Source organism: Poromitra crassiceps, assembly GCF_964638095.1.
Source record: "Poromitra crassiceps genome assembly, chromosome: 1".
Lineage (NCBI taxonomy): Eukaryota > Metazoa > Chordata > Actinopteri > Beryciformes > Melamphaidae > Poromitra > Poromitra crassiceps.
The window spans coordinates 8,389,778-8,405,177 of record NC_139623.1 but is presented as its reverse complement, the minus strand read 5'-3'; the positions used below and the strand labels follow the sequence as shown (position 1 = coordinate 8,405,177).

At 41.4% G+C, this 15,400-nt stretch overlaps 1 protein-coding gene across 2 annotated transcripts; it reads right to left on the bottom strand.

Annotated features, from left to right (window-relative positions):
• Positions 1–8,811: 8,811 nt before the first annotated feature.
• On the bottom strand, positions 8,812–15,101 carry macc1 (MET transcriptional regulator MACC1; the record flags this gene model as incomplete). Of its 2 annotated transcripts, XM_083639905.1 has the most annotated exons (5): positions 8,812–10,674; positions 10,816–11,007; positions 11,521–13,565; positions 13,674–13,799; positions 15,052–15,101. In XM_083639905.1, 4 exons carry the CDS (start codon positions 13,789–13,791, stop codon positions 10,471–10,473), a joined length of 2,559 nt encoding a protein of 852 aa, XP_083496031.1. In that variant the 3' UTR covers positions 8,812–10,470. The 2 variants fall into 2 exon arrangements, with proteins under 2 accessions (XP_083496031.1, XP_083496030.1); XM_083639904.1 differs by lacking the exon at positions 15,052–15,101 and having other exon boundaries at positions 13,674–13,809.
• Between the last annotated feature and the right edge of the window lie 299 nt (positions 15,102–15,400).

Below are 15,400 nucleotides of genomic sequence, written 5' to 3'. Positions count from 1 at the left end.
ACACTAGTCATATAGGCTACAGTACAGTACAATACAGTAGGCCTGGCCTACACTAGTCATATAGGCTACAGGACAGTACAATACAGTAGGCCTACACTAGTCATATAGGCTACAGTACAGTACAATACAGTAGGCCTACACTAGTCATATAGGCTACAGTACAGTACAATACAGTAGGCCTACACTAGTCATATAGGCTACAGGACAGTACAATACAGTAGGCCTACACTAGTCATATAGGCTACAGTGCAGTACAATACAGTAGGCCTACACTAGTCATATAGGCTACAGGACAGTACAATACAGTAGGCCTACACTAGTCATATAGGCTACAGTACAGTACAATACAGTAGGCCTACACTAGTCATATAGGCTACAGTACAGTACAATACAGTAGGCCTACACTAGTCATATAGGCTACAGTACAGTACAATACAGTAGGCCTACACTAGTCATATAGGCTACAGTACAGTACAATACAGTAGGCCTACACTAGTCATATAGGCTACAGTACAGTACAATACAGTAGGCCTACACTAGTCATATAGGCTACAGGACAGTACAATACAGTAGGCCTACACTAGTCATATAGGCTACAGTACAGTACAATACAGTAGGCCTACACTAGTCATATAGGCTACAGTACAGTACAATACAGTAGGCCTACACTAGTCATATAGGCTACAGTACAGTACAATACAGTAGGCCTACACTAGTCATATAAGCTACAGTACAGTACAATACAGTAAGCCTACACTAGTCATATAGGCTACAGTACAGTACAATACAGTAGGCCTACACTAGTCATAGAGAGTACAGTACAATACAGTAGGCCTACACTAGTCATATAGGCTACACAGTACAGTACAATACAGTAGGCCTACACTAGTCATAGAGGCTACTGTACAGTACAATACAGTAGGCCTACACTAGTCATAGTGGCTACAGTACAGTACAATACAGTAGGCCTACACTAGTCATAGAGGCTACAGTACAGTACAATACAGTAGGCCTACTAGTCATAGAGAGTACAGTACAATACAGTAGGCCTACACTAGTAATATAGGCTACACAGTACAGTACAATACAGTAGACCTACACTAGTCATAGAGAGTACAGTACAATACAGTAGGCCTACACTAGTAATATAGGCTACACAGTACAGTACAATACAATAGGCCTACACTAGTCATAGAGGCTACAGTACAGTACAATACAGTAGGCCTACACTAGTCATAGAGGCTACAGTACAGTACAATACAGTAGGCCTACACTAGTCATAGAGGCTACAGTACAGTACAATACAGTAGGCCTACACTAGTCATAGAGGCTACAGTACAGTACAATACAGTAGGCCTACACTAGTCATATAGGCTACAGTACAGTACAATACAATACAGTAGGCCTACACTAGTCATATAGGCTACAGTACAATACAGTAGGCCTACACTAGTCATATAAGCTACAGTACAGTGCAATACAGTAGGCCTACACTAGTCATAGAGGCTACAGTACACTACAATACAATACAGTAGGCCTACACTAGTCATATAGGCTACAGTACAATACAGTAGGCCTACACTAGTCATATAGGCTACAGTACACTACAATACAGTAGGCCTACACTAGTCATATAGGCTACAGTACAATACAATACAGTAGGCCTACACTAGTCATATAGGCTACAGTACAATACAGTAGGCCTACACTAGTCATATAGGCTACAGTACAGTACAATACAGTAGCCTACACTAGTCATATAGGCTACAGTACAGTACACCTACACTAGTCATATAGGCTACAGTACAGTACAATACAATACAGTAGGCCTACACTAGTCATATAGGCTACAGTACAGTACAGTAGACCTACACTAGTCATATAGGCTACAGTACAGTACAGTAGGCCTACACTAGTCATATAGGCTACAGTACAGTACAATACAGTAGGCCTACACTAGTCATATAGGCTACAGGGAACTGCCATATATGCAATCCTTAAGATATCAATCACTGGCTTAGAGAGAGGACTCACTGTTTGGGAAAGTTTGGCAGGATCTTCATTGACAAAGACTGCTTAACTTGTTGATTTTTCATGAGAAACAGTGACTAAGCCAGGTGATGCTGTTGGCATGGACATCTGAGTGAAAGACATAGGCGACTTGGACTGGCTGTGGACAGGAACACATATTCTTTGACCATAATGATCCATTCATTAGTTTGGGAATATAAGGAAAAACAGACTTAACCACTGAACTGGCCCTTCAGAACTTCACGGAGACACTGTGGTCAGCCCTTCAAAATGCACTTTTGCGAGTGAAGTGGTGAAAAGAACACAGGCACACCAAAATATGGTCAGATGAGTCATACATTCTGCCTCTTCTCAGGCAAGTGGATGAGTATGTGTGGCATGTCAAAAGCAGTTGGTTTATTTTGGTTTCTTGTGGTATGGGGCCCATTTTCCTGCCATATTTTGGTTCACTCAACGCCTTAGAGGGCACTGCAAATGCCAACACATACAAGCCATTCTGAGTGATCATGTTCATCCTATGGTGACATTTCTGTCTTGATGGGAGTGGAGTCTTCCGCAATAACAATGACCCCATTCATATTCGTGCACAGGTGGTCAGTGAATCGTTTGAGTAGGAAGTAGGAGTAGTAGGAAGAAGTAGGAAAACAATGTCAAACATATCCCATTCATAATTGAGCATTTTTAGAGTATAAGATTCTAGAGCAGCGACTGAGACATGATTTTTGCCAGGCTCTCTTATAAAACCTTATCCACCCTCAGACTTACACTGTTATATAATTTGAAGTTCCAGGGGTTTTCTGGTGAAGTGTGGTCATTTACTTTCTTGGTATAGCATATCCACTTTCCCTCATCTTGCCATGTCTACTTCTACTTCAATTAGTGATTTCCAGTATTTCCCAAGATGCCATTTGACAACTCCCAGAAGGGATGTGAACTTGATGCTTTCAATCAAAGGTGGACGTAAGAGCATATAGCTTGTAAGTGTGATTCTTCTTCTGTGAGTTAGGCCTATAGCGTCTATGATCATGGCTGCAAGGTGGCTTTCACATACGCAACTGTGATTTGTCAAAAAAGTTGACAATATCCCACGCATTTCAATGAGACATAATGCACTGATAGAAAACTAGCCTTTTGCTTGTGAGGGTTTGGCTTGCCGGCTCGGGAGCCAGTAGCCTACTTTTATAGTGAAAACTGCCGTCCAGAAGTCCAAGCTTAACGCTGGCGACACAGTAGTATAGCATCTTTGTCATTGCCTCACCTTGTGTGAAAGTGTGTGGAAACCCAGTGATGCAGACAGTACATTTAAGTCACCTATGGATACAAAGGTCCAGGGTTCAAATCCCCAGATGGCTAATACTTACTTGCCAACAATGTAGCATTTCATGCATGTGGTATGCAAATGAATAAATGTGGGCTAATCACTTTCACATTCTGTCAGTTGTTGCTGACATGCTCAACGTTTGTCCACAGGATGGTGCTATTGGACCGTGTGTCAGATGTGTTGCTGTTATTTTGCAAACTACTGGTGATAGAGGGGTTCGGCTTAACCCTGATGAAATAAAAAGTCAACACTGGGCTCCAATGCAAGATGGTCAAAGCGGGCCCTGCTCATCATAATGCAAAACAGACATCAAAAATCAAAAACACAATCTGGTGTCGCAGCACCATAACAGATGAAAACATATTCGGTGAAAGCATACTTTCTGTATATTTTATATCTTCTTATAGTTTTTCCACCAAGACAGACAGGATAGGGTTATTAAGGGTTAATGTACTCAGGACAAGTCTGAGCACAGCTGGGATCAGTGTTTAGAGAAGTCCAGACAATGCTCTTCAAATGATATCTTAGGAAACAGCAAGATATAAGAGCACAGAAAGCCCTAAGAAGGTCACTTCTTGCACCACCCCCCGAGAAATGCTGCTGGCACAAAATCTCAGATAGATAACATGGAGGCAAATAAACTGCATATTCCACTGAGATCAATCTTCTTAGTGTTACAACATTATTTCTGAGTTAAAGTACTATGTTTCTGGACTCCTAATTTACCATCTTCCCCGGCAACTGGAAATTCCACAACAGCACGTTGACACTATATGTAAAATATATGTAAAACTGTTTTTGATGTTATCGTATTGTTATTTATTTGGTGAATGAAAGATGTATGTGACACCATGGAACAGATGCACTGGCTCATTGAGTACTACATACTGCTTACTGGTAAAGCTTAGTGGCTGCGTGTATACTGTAGTCAGTATCATAGATCTGGAGAGTTTTATGATTCAATATATAGTGAGATAAAGAGGAGGGCCATGCATAAACTGTTGCAGGCCCCAATGCAACTACATAAGCTGCATGGTAGTTACGCCTCTGATCGAATGTGTCGGTTTATCGAAAACTACAAATATCGAAATATGAGATTTAAACACATACATGATGACTCAAGTTCCTCTCTTCATTCCTTTCTAGGGCTGCTTTCTCTCTGTCTTCTCTTCATTAAATATTCTCAGTGTTATAATAATAATAATAAATAATAATACATAAGTTTTATATAGCGCTTTTCTGGGGAACTCAAAGACGCTTTACAATACATAGAAAAGTAATACAATAAACAAAACTAAATAACAAGAACGAAAACAAATACAGGTCAATAGATTGCAGAGATGGAATGGTGGTTTGAGGTAGAAGTCAGATATTGTAGGCTGTTTTGAAGAGGTGGGATTTGAGTTGGGTTTTGAAGGAGGTGAGTGAGTCCGAGTTTCTGATATTGAGGGGCAGAGAGTTCCAGAGGGTTGGGGCAGCGATGGCAAAGGCTCTGTCCCCCGTGGTGCGGTGCTTGGTTTTGGTGATGGGGGTTATCCACTGGAAGCCTCCCATCTTGGGCATACTTAACTAAAAACAAACTATAAATACTGTAGCAACTGAACAGCCTGTGCTTTATGATGATGATGATGATGATTATTATAAGTCTAGTATACGCTTATACATGGCATTACATTTATGATCAAGGCTATTGCAAGTATCAGTCCTAACTAGGGATGTCCGATATTATCGGCCGATATTGGCATAAAAAAATCGATATCGGAAAATATCGGTATCGGTTTTCATGCCGATAATTTTTTTTTTTTTTTTTTTTTTTTTTTAATACAGGGGGAGTCTCACTGAGAGCAATGCTCTCTTTTTCAGGAGTGCCCTGTTCACATTCACACACACATTCATACCTGGAAGCTGACCAGTACAACCACAGTAACATACACCCATTTCTGACATAGCATGTCAGAAATCTGAAAGAATCTGTTGGCCACTGAGCAGCTCCACTGGAGCGGTTGGGGTTAAGGGCCTTGCTCAAGGGCACCTCAGTGGTGGTAATGAGGGAGGGGCAAGCGCTGCCTTTTCACTTTCCCCACCCAGATTTATCCTGCCGGTCCCGGGGATTGAACCGACGACCTTCTGGTCACAAGCTCGCTTCTCTAACACTTACAACTTTAACACAACATGCATATTATATATTAAACTCTTCAGCTACATTAAGCTACATTATGTAACTTGTTACGTGAAATTTTGGTGGAAAAAAAGCCCGCTTATATCGGTATCGGTTGATATCGGTTGATATCGGTATCGGAAATTAAGAGTTGGACATTATCGGATATCGGATATCGGTAAAAAAGCCAATATCGAACATCCCTAGTCCTAACTTCATTTTTGGCACATAGGCCTAATGCAGCACATAATCCACAGATTAAAAACCGCAAAAGCATTATACATATATACACAAATACATGCATAACCAATTCATAATACGTTTATAAAATAATTGCCTCATTGTTTTGTATTGTAAGTATTGTAATTATATTGTTTTAACATACACCCACTCCATTCCATATAGGAAAAGCATCTGGCAAATGCATCCTGTTTGTTGCCTGGTGTCACACAGTGGATATTTCACTCTGGGATGTGTCAAACTAGGAGTGCCTGGTGTCACACAGTGGATATTTCACTCTGGGATGTGCCAAACTAGGAGTGCCTGGTGTCACACAGTGGATATTTCACTCTGGGATGTGTCAAACTAGGAGTGCCTGGTGTCACACAGTGGATATTTCACTCTGGGATGTGCCAAACTAGGAGTGCCTGGTGTCACACAGTGGATATTTCACTCTGGGATGTGCCAAACTAGGAGTGCCTGGTGTCACACAGTGGATATTTCACTCTGGGATGTGCCAAACTAGGAGTGCCTGGTGTCACACAGTGGATATTTCACTCTGGGATGTGCCAAACTAGGAGTGCCTGGTGTCACACAGTGGATATTTCACTCTGGGATGTGCCAAACTAGGAGTGCCTGGTGTCACACAGTGGATATTTCACTCTGGGATGTGCCAAACTAGGAGTGCCACCAGACTCCAGGTTCTCTTCCATCCTTTCATTATGACTTGGGATGCTGGTAAGAGTTGTATATCACCTTCAATTGGGACAGTTTATGCTTAATCCAAAGGTCACCTGGACATGACCCATGTGTTGATTTCCTGATGTAATCCTCCAGCTCTCTGTGTTTGACTGTGAATTTTCCTTGGCAATGGAATCTTTAAATCCTCTTTTGCTGTTAATGAAAATGTTCTGGAACAATGTACTATCTATAGAGAGTACAGTAGTTAAAGCTGAATACGAAATACAGTAATATGATTTTTCTAATTATAGGACTCACAGTAGCCTATAGGTCAGATGAAGGAACATTAGCCAACAATCTGGTACATTTTGGATAGTAGATGCTGGTATTAGTAGAGCAGCTCAACTTAAAACAATCATTTATTAACTCAAACTAAGAGAAAAACAACTACAACACAGACTACATACAAACTAAGAGAAAAACAACTACAACACAGACTACATACATAGAACAAAAGGTATATTGGTGAGAGACTGAATGGTCTGAAGGTCTTCTTAAGCTCATGAGTGCACCGGATCCAGGTGCACCCCATCAGCCTAATGACCCCAACACCAGGCTCCTGCAAGGCAGGGCCAGGAGAATGGGAGGGTTGTCATCATGGCCGTAGCCAGGGTTTGAGAAATACCAAGGTCATTTTAACGCGGCGTGTGGGGTCCAGGGGGGCTTTGCCCCTCCGGTTAGAAAATGTTGTAAATTTTAAATCACTTACAGGGGAGTTACCCATTCACTTCAATAGAACTGTCCCCAAAGTCTAGCCCCAATCTAGCCCCAATGCAACATTTGAACGTTGTGGTAAGTTATGTCTCTTCCTTCTATATAGCACACAGAGAGGAAGCAGATTGTTGCATTTCTGATCAACTGTCCTATATCATGTTATTTATAAGGGCTTTAAAACATCAATGACAGATGAATAGATCTGGGGGCCGGGACAATTTTTTAATTTTTTTGAAAAGACCGAGGTCATGACCTCGGTGTTCTCAATGGTAGTTACGGGCATGGTTGTCACAAAAGTCAATCTCAACAGATGGGGGAGCCTGGGACAACATCTTATCAGATGGGGGTCCATGGTCTAATATGTCAGTTTAGGGGTCATTGAGGTGGAAACTATGAGAACCACGTGCTCTAGATTACCAAAATAATAAATGGTAAGAGGTGGAATATTCACGCAGGCTTTACAAAAATGTAATGTCTTGTACATGCAGATAATAAACTGTTATCTGCTCTCCCACTCCAACATTGCCTTGGATCTTATAAAAGGCCCCTCACAACAAAAGTGGTCATATTTCATTAGCCACAAAGTGTGATGCCTCAGTGCATCTGAAAAAAGGGGGACGTAAAAAGCTATTAAAAAAACACACACACACACACACACACAAACACTTTCACACATCCTACAGTTAGGTGGTGACATCCAATTCCTTCTTCTCTCATTTTCATATCATTGATGACGTTTGAATCATTAACCTTTGTCCCCTTAACCAAATGTAAAACAAAGCTGTTTGACGATGATGAATGACATTTCTGAGCCAGAGGATTAGATAATGTGGCTTTGAACTGAGAATCCTTCCTCTGAACTGCCCCTCACCCATTCTTAACTGTCACCAAAACAGCAAGCCTTTGTCCCGTGTCCCCGAATGAATTGAAAGGATGGAGTGAGTGCAGAGCAGTGCACTCCACAGGCCACCAGAGGGCAACATTAGTTTCGTTTCAGCAGTAGGCCTACCCTGCTCAATACAACATTTAACACGGTAACTGTGGTCGACTGTCACTGTTCTACCAACAGTTGATGGTCAAGGTATATAATCACGTTTTGAAGTCAGTGAGTTAAAGTGAAGCTATAGTTCTGATTTCATGATACTGTAGGCCTACTCTCAATCTGGTATTTTTGGCTGCGCTTTGCATCTCCCCCTTTCATTGTAAGAAGTCCTGACTGTGATAGAACTGGACTTCCTTATTGGTTCCTGAGAAATGACACTGTCAAGTTAATTCGCCTTTTTCACTTCCCACCCAATTCACCCATTTTGTGTCTAAAAGGCAGGAAGTAACACAGGTGCAAGCAGAACATTAATGAGGGTCTCCAACTTCCTGCATTTTAGACACAAAATAGGTGAATTGAAAAGGGTTAATTGGAGTCGTCATCCCCCCCATTGAGAACTATCCAGCTAAATTGTGCTATACAGTTCCCAACTTCCCTAATTGATTTTCACATACTGCCAGAACAATCAAATATTTCTGGCCCACAAGGAGCTTTATAAAAGAGATATGGCCTACTTACACTCACTCACCCAGAGGTCACACATACAGTAGGTCAATTGATTCTGTTGTTTGATTTTTTTTATTTTTTTGTTCTTCTCTTTTCTCTTCTTATTTGATTTAATTTTCTGTGAGAGGAAACTGCATTCACTCAGCTGACGTAGAGTAGGTTCAACATCCTGTGCACTCTGTTTGGTAATAGCACTGATAGGGAACAGGCACACAATGCTCTCAGCTGAAACTGGCTTGAGCAAATAGAGTAGGGTAAAGCAAACAGTCAGAGAAAAATCAATGGAAAACGCTTGGCAAAAGTCCCCTTCAATGACATGATTTTTAACTTGGAAAACTGCAAATGCTCGAGGAGAGACGATAGGCTACTATGCCACACACTATGTTAAGTATTTAAATATAATTTAAATAACAATAAAATAATTGTATAGGCTAGGATTTTATCTCTGGACATATGTGGCAATGTAACCAACACAACACACCCATTGCACTAACACACTTTCTACAATATCTTTGTAAAATGCAAACAGATTAGTCTAAATAATACATTACAGTTCATATTTATTCATACCTCATGCACCCCAATACCATTTCAGTATCAAAGATAACAATAATTTCCCTACAAAATAATGACTGAACCACTAACTACATGGCTCTAAACACTGAGGTTTGTATTTGGCAGTATTGTATTTTACATCATATACTTTGTGAAATGATCTACTTTGTACATAATCTAAAATAATACATCACAGTATAAAAATAGCAAACACAGTATTACTTATATTTTATGACACGTGCATGGTAGCCTCTTTACTTATTTTACTATAGCATAAGGAAACTAAGTAATTTGTAGAATATTATCAGTTTTAGCACACAAACCTCAATTTACATTTATAAACAGTCAATTATGCTCATTAGCTACCTTTGGAATGGATAGTCCCCATGGTTATTGTTTTCTTGGCTCTCCATTCATCTGCTTGTGTGTTCAAAAACAGTCTGAAAATCCAGTTGACACATCACCAGTATGGGCCCTGGACATGTGTCCAGGGCCCATACTGGTGATGTGGACCCTGTAAAGAAAAACTAGAACTAAATCCAGTGTCTGCTTAGAATTCTAGGTAAAATGATAGGAATGAGACAATCAAGTCCGTAGTAGATATGAACAGCATGCAAAGACACTAGCTAGCTAGCTAATGAGAAATATAAAAGCTAATGAGAAATATAAAAGAACAGAAAGATCGGACCAAATGTATTTGATATTTGATTCAAAATTGCACGCATTTCCAAAACTGATGTTCTACCAAATCTAAATTTAAACTTAAAGCATGACTTTAGGGATCTTTATCACATTGTATAGAGTCTATAATATAGTATAGACTGTTGCTTGTCACTTTCCTCTGTATGTCTATTGTATAGACTCTATACAATAGACATACAGAGGAAAGTGACAAGCAACAATGCATGTTCTTGTCATCAGTATGAAGTGGCATTCCTTCACAACTCAAATGATGTCAGAGTCAAGTAGCTTAACACCCATTCACCAGGTGAGACCTTCATTATATAGTGCAAGTACCTGAATTATTTTGAATATATTTCCTTCTAATACTTTGTCTATGTAAAAAGAAATTACTGGATCAAAGCAAGACTATAGCACAATAGAAAGAGCTTAGTAACATCTTCATAAAAACCATGACTAACTCTGTTTCCCCAAGTGCATGAAGGTGGTGGTCACTAAGGACTAGGCTTTGGGGTAAGCAGAAGCTTGAAGGATATCTAGACAGTTCACTGTGATGAGAGCTCCGGTCAGCTGCCTCCACTGTCTGGTTACAGGGTTCTTCATTTTGTCCAAGACCAAGTGGAGGTCCTGGATCATGTCCCTGTAGCTGTCTCCATAGCGCCGACTCCAGAAATACAGGAAGTCATAAGCAGGTTTCCACATTGACTAAAACACAACAGGAAAGACCCAATTACTGAATGAATACTGAATTTGTAAGCTAAATTTGCAACAACACAAGACTTCTGCATCATTTATATTCATTATACTGCATCAATTCATACTTTAGTTATATTAAAGTAAACTGACCTGGGCACTGACTTCACCATTCTTCCCTCGATGTGGTGCCTCATAGCCAGCTATCTGAGCACTGGAGAGTTTGCCAATTCTCTCAGCGAGCTCCCGCCATCGACTGCCCAGTTCCACTGCGGTGGACAGAATGACTGTATTCTGAATCACCTGCGCCACGAGACTCGGAGAAGAGTCCATCTTCAAGAGACCCTACAATATAACCACATAGAAAAGCTGTAGCACAACCAAGGAAAGCAAAAGAAGACTAAGTTGGAGCAGACAGGCTTTTAAATTGCTATGTCTGAGTGGTGGGTTGTGTGCATGTCCGTAGACCCTTTTCACAGCAACCATTTTGAGGATGGTAAAGCAGGAAGTAAAGCAGGTGTATAACCAATACCATTAATGATGGTTCCATTCCATTTAGGTGTTGCAGTGCCAGGGCCCTCGTTAATGTTATTGGTTACACCTGCTTTACTTCCTCCATTTCCATTTCCTCAAACCGGTTGCTGTGAAAAGGGCCTATTGTTTTGTGAGTTTGTTCTACTTTGAAGATTCAGTAACTGCAGTGATTTCTCATGAATGTAGGGCACCCAAAGAGTCCCCCCCCCCCCCACAAAGTTGCCTGCCTGAAAAGTTAAATTAGAAAAAACAAAACAAAAAACGTCCTCCTTCAATAACAAGCTAATGTTATCATAATTTAAAATGTGTTTTTTTTCTACTTACAACCATGAGCTCATGTTGGAACTTTTTCCTGCTCTTCTCAGCGTGGCAGTCTTCCTTCAGTTTCTTCAGTACACAGGCCACCTTATCAGCCTCAGTTTCGGCATGCCTCCGTGTGATGGTGTCCAGCGACAGATTGTGGTACCCAAGGGCATCGGCAAAACCTCTCCAGCTGGTTATGTGCTCAGTGACCAATGTCTGGATGGCTGAGTACATATACGTCAGCTTCTTGAAGGGCAGTGTCATGTTGTCCAGGAGAACCTCTGTGGTGATATGAATGCCAATGAAGTCAATCACCTGGTCTCTGGTGATGAGCTTGACATTTCTGAAATGGACCAAGCCAGTCCGGCCTCGGAGGAACCCAATGTACCACTCTTTAACCTTTGAATTACCCACTGACCTAACAGTCTCTCTGGACAGGAGAGCCACCGTGTCCCCCTTGAAGTACTCCAGAAGATACTCTACTCGTGGCTGACGGAGCACTGACTTTAGGGCTACCCCATACCATTGTAGGTTCACAGATCTATCTTGAAATTTGGGGAGATCTGGAACAGCTTCTTCAGGAATGGGCAAGGATCTTGCCATCTCCTTTTGCCTGCTGTCCATTTGCCTTGGTGCTCGCTTTTCTGACCGAATGGGTGCAGCGACAGGGGAAGACACCCGCAAATGTGCGATAGTTACACTTTTTGATTCCTTCACTTGTAGATCTAATTGGAAGGGAGTCATATGTGCATTACCAGTATGGGATAATGCAACTGGTAGACGCACAATTTTCCCGATTTTGAGTTGATTTTGGCTCACATCTTTAATTTTGTCCTCAGCTTTGATTTCAAACTTTGAGTCTGTGACACTGATGGCGATGTGCAGGTCCTTCAGTTTGTCTGCTTTAAACTGACCTTTTCCCCACAGCTGCAACACAAGTGGAGGCAAGCTTTTGTTGCCCTGATGGAGCTCTGAAAATGGAAGCCTTGGTGGAAGATCATCATGACAGCAGACAACCATCACAACCTTAAAGGACGGATGAATGTACCTGGGACCATAAACTGCTACAGTCATTTGACGGTCAAGGTAATCCCAGACTGATGTGGCAGGGGACTGGATAACAGTGGCCTCTGCAGCTGCAATAACATAAAAATGTGTCTGGAGATCTTGCAGCTTCATCTGGATAATGTTCTTGTATATGTAACAGTCCTTTACTTTGTGATAAGGTCCCTCTCTTTTGGTCGACACTAGCGCAACCAGGGTGGTCTTCACCTGACTGAGTGGGTCACTCTTAACCTGTCCTGCTAGCTTCATCTCGAGAGAGATGCATGCCTTTGTGTTGAGGGTGCTGAGGCTCACTTCCAGAAGTGGACTCATGGTTGTCATGTAGTTGGTGTTGAGTCCATGAGGAGGATCTAGCATTGCTTTCAATGCAATCTCCTGAACTTCTCCAGGAGGAACATGGCCTTCTGGGACATGGAGAGTAATTTCTGAATCTGGTAATTGTAATGACCCTCCTGTGTGACCTATCTTGCAGACAACCTGAGAATCAGTGGCCTGGGTCTGAGCCCATCCAGGGCTCTGGCTCATCAGACCCAGGTCCAGGCATGAGCGAGTTAACTGCCTGTGGCTCAGCCAGGCCATTTTATAGGCCTCCCTGTCATTCTTTAGCCACTCAAAGTCCGGGTTCAAAACTGGCCCGGGTGGTTTGAGACCTTTTTCCCTTTTGGATTCCTTTCTCTCTAAGTCTCCCAGAATGTCTGATGCGCTCCTCCATCTCCCAGATCTGTTGGTGGCCTTGCGTTTGTTTTCCAAAAGATTCCCCAGGTTGCCTTCATCTGAAGATGTGCTGGTGGCATCATGATTATTTGTGTCCAAAGGGTTTGCGGGGTCCTCCTTTAGTTTTGATGTGTTAGATTCTGTAGTGCCATGTACAATGTCATCTAAGAAGGGATTGGATCGAGAGAGCTTGTTCCAGAACGGATTGCTTGTTTGAGACGAGTGTGAGACTTCTGGCTGTAAAACGGGCCACTCTGAATGCTTTGTCGCTTGTGAAATATAGCTACCTGTGAAAACATTGACAGTTGTATAATAAGTCAGTGTTATTAACAGCATGTTTTACAATCAGAAGTGAACACAAGCTTGTTATTAATGTTTCGTAATGAGAATTTCACCATTCAGGTTGTTGCTTGTTAGTGAGGCATTCTCATTCAGATCAATCAATGTCCCCTCAGATTTGCTCCGCACGAGACTCCCCACACGACGGAAGGACCTTGTTCTGCCAGCTGCCATATTTACATCTGTAAACATGAAAACTATATTATTTGAATGTTAGCATATGCTCAAATATATATTATAATATCACAATGATATTGCTGTTTTGCCATTATTATTACTAGCCTATAACACTAACACTTTTTTCTTTCTTTTCTCTCTATACACCACACATACCACCACACTCCTTGCTTCACAATCTTATCGTATCATTACACACATCATCGTAACAGCTTTATATTATTGTCCGGATGCCTGCTCATTATCGTATTCCTCTTTTATGTCACTCCTTTGTTTTGAAATGCTATTTCACATAAGGCATATACTCAAACAATGTCTTGTACAGCATTTCACTGTCAGTCAACAATGTAATCCATGTTTATTATTCCTTAAAGGAGTGTAGGGCTCTTTATGAGTTAAAAAATAATTCCACAGGTATCATATGAATATAATTTTGTGTTTGGTGATATAACTGCTCTATAAACGGCAGCCATGAGCCATGTATTTTTGAAACACTGAGAAACTCAAAAACAACATACCAACACAACAAAAGACCTGTCTGTAAGTTATTGTTCTGTGTCAACTATTAGTTTCCTCCAACACTATGTGAGCCTGAGGCTTTCCGCACTGCTTCTTGCTATCTGTTGAAGGAAGTTGAGACTGAGAGTTCCAGAGAATGAACTCAACTCTTAAGTCTGTCACTTGTTTGCGTAAAAGGACACTACCCATTCATGACTTGTCGACAGTGAGTCAGACATTAATAATGTGGTTTGTTACACCGGTGCACAAGAACAGGTTGGTCTTGTCTATGATGACACACCAGTCAGTTCTTTCAACTTTTGCTATGATAGTGCGACTGTAGCATACTTTGACACACAGTAAACTGCTCTATTTTGATTAACTAGGCTACTGTGTACAACTAAGCATAAAATAAACATATTCAAAATGATCAAGCTGCATAGCAGCTATGCCAGGCAAACCTGTTTTGATAACAGGTTCGCTAAATCCTATGGAAATAATGCAAAACAGCATACGTTTTGAGAAAAGCAGCTTGATTCATAACTAAAGTTGCAATAGCATCAGAAGCGTGAATGAATGTCTGTTCTGGATAGGTGGCGATGTAGAAGCTAGCCACTAGATTGAACCGATATCAGGTAGGCGAATCCTTCATAACACCATATTCGTTCTAAATAGCGTTAGATTCGTAATGAGTAGGGCTATCATAGTCCCATATGAAATACATTCAAGACTGAAAGAGAAATCAAAGTTTGGACTCACCATTGGCACGGTGACGGGATGTTTGTAGTTTTGCGTCGGCGCTTTGGCAATGAAAGAGGCCAATCCACTATTATTTACACTTTTTTCTAGGGCGTGATTATGAACTCCGCCTCCTCACGTTACAGGTTGCTCCGTTTGCTCTGCGACACCAAGCATTTTGGGACTAGAAGTCACAATAATACCAGCGCCCTCAGGGAGGAGTGTCCTCTTATTGATTTAGTAACTACAATTCCCATAATGCAATGCTCCTTTTACGCGTGAGACTGCAACACCTGAGCGATACCTCTTGAGCCCTGTCTCTCCCCTGAGAGAGCCTGGTGACGAGGTTAGAGCCCTGTAGTTTCGATAT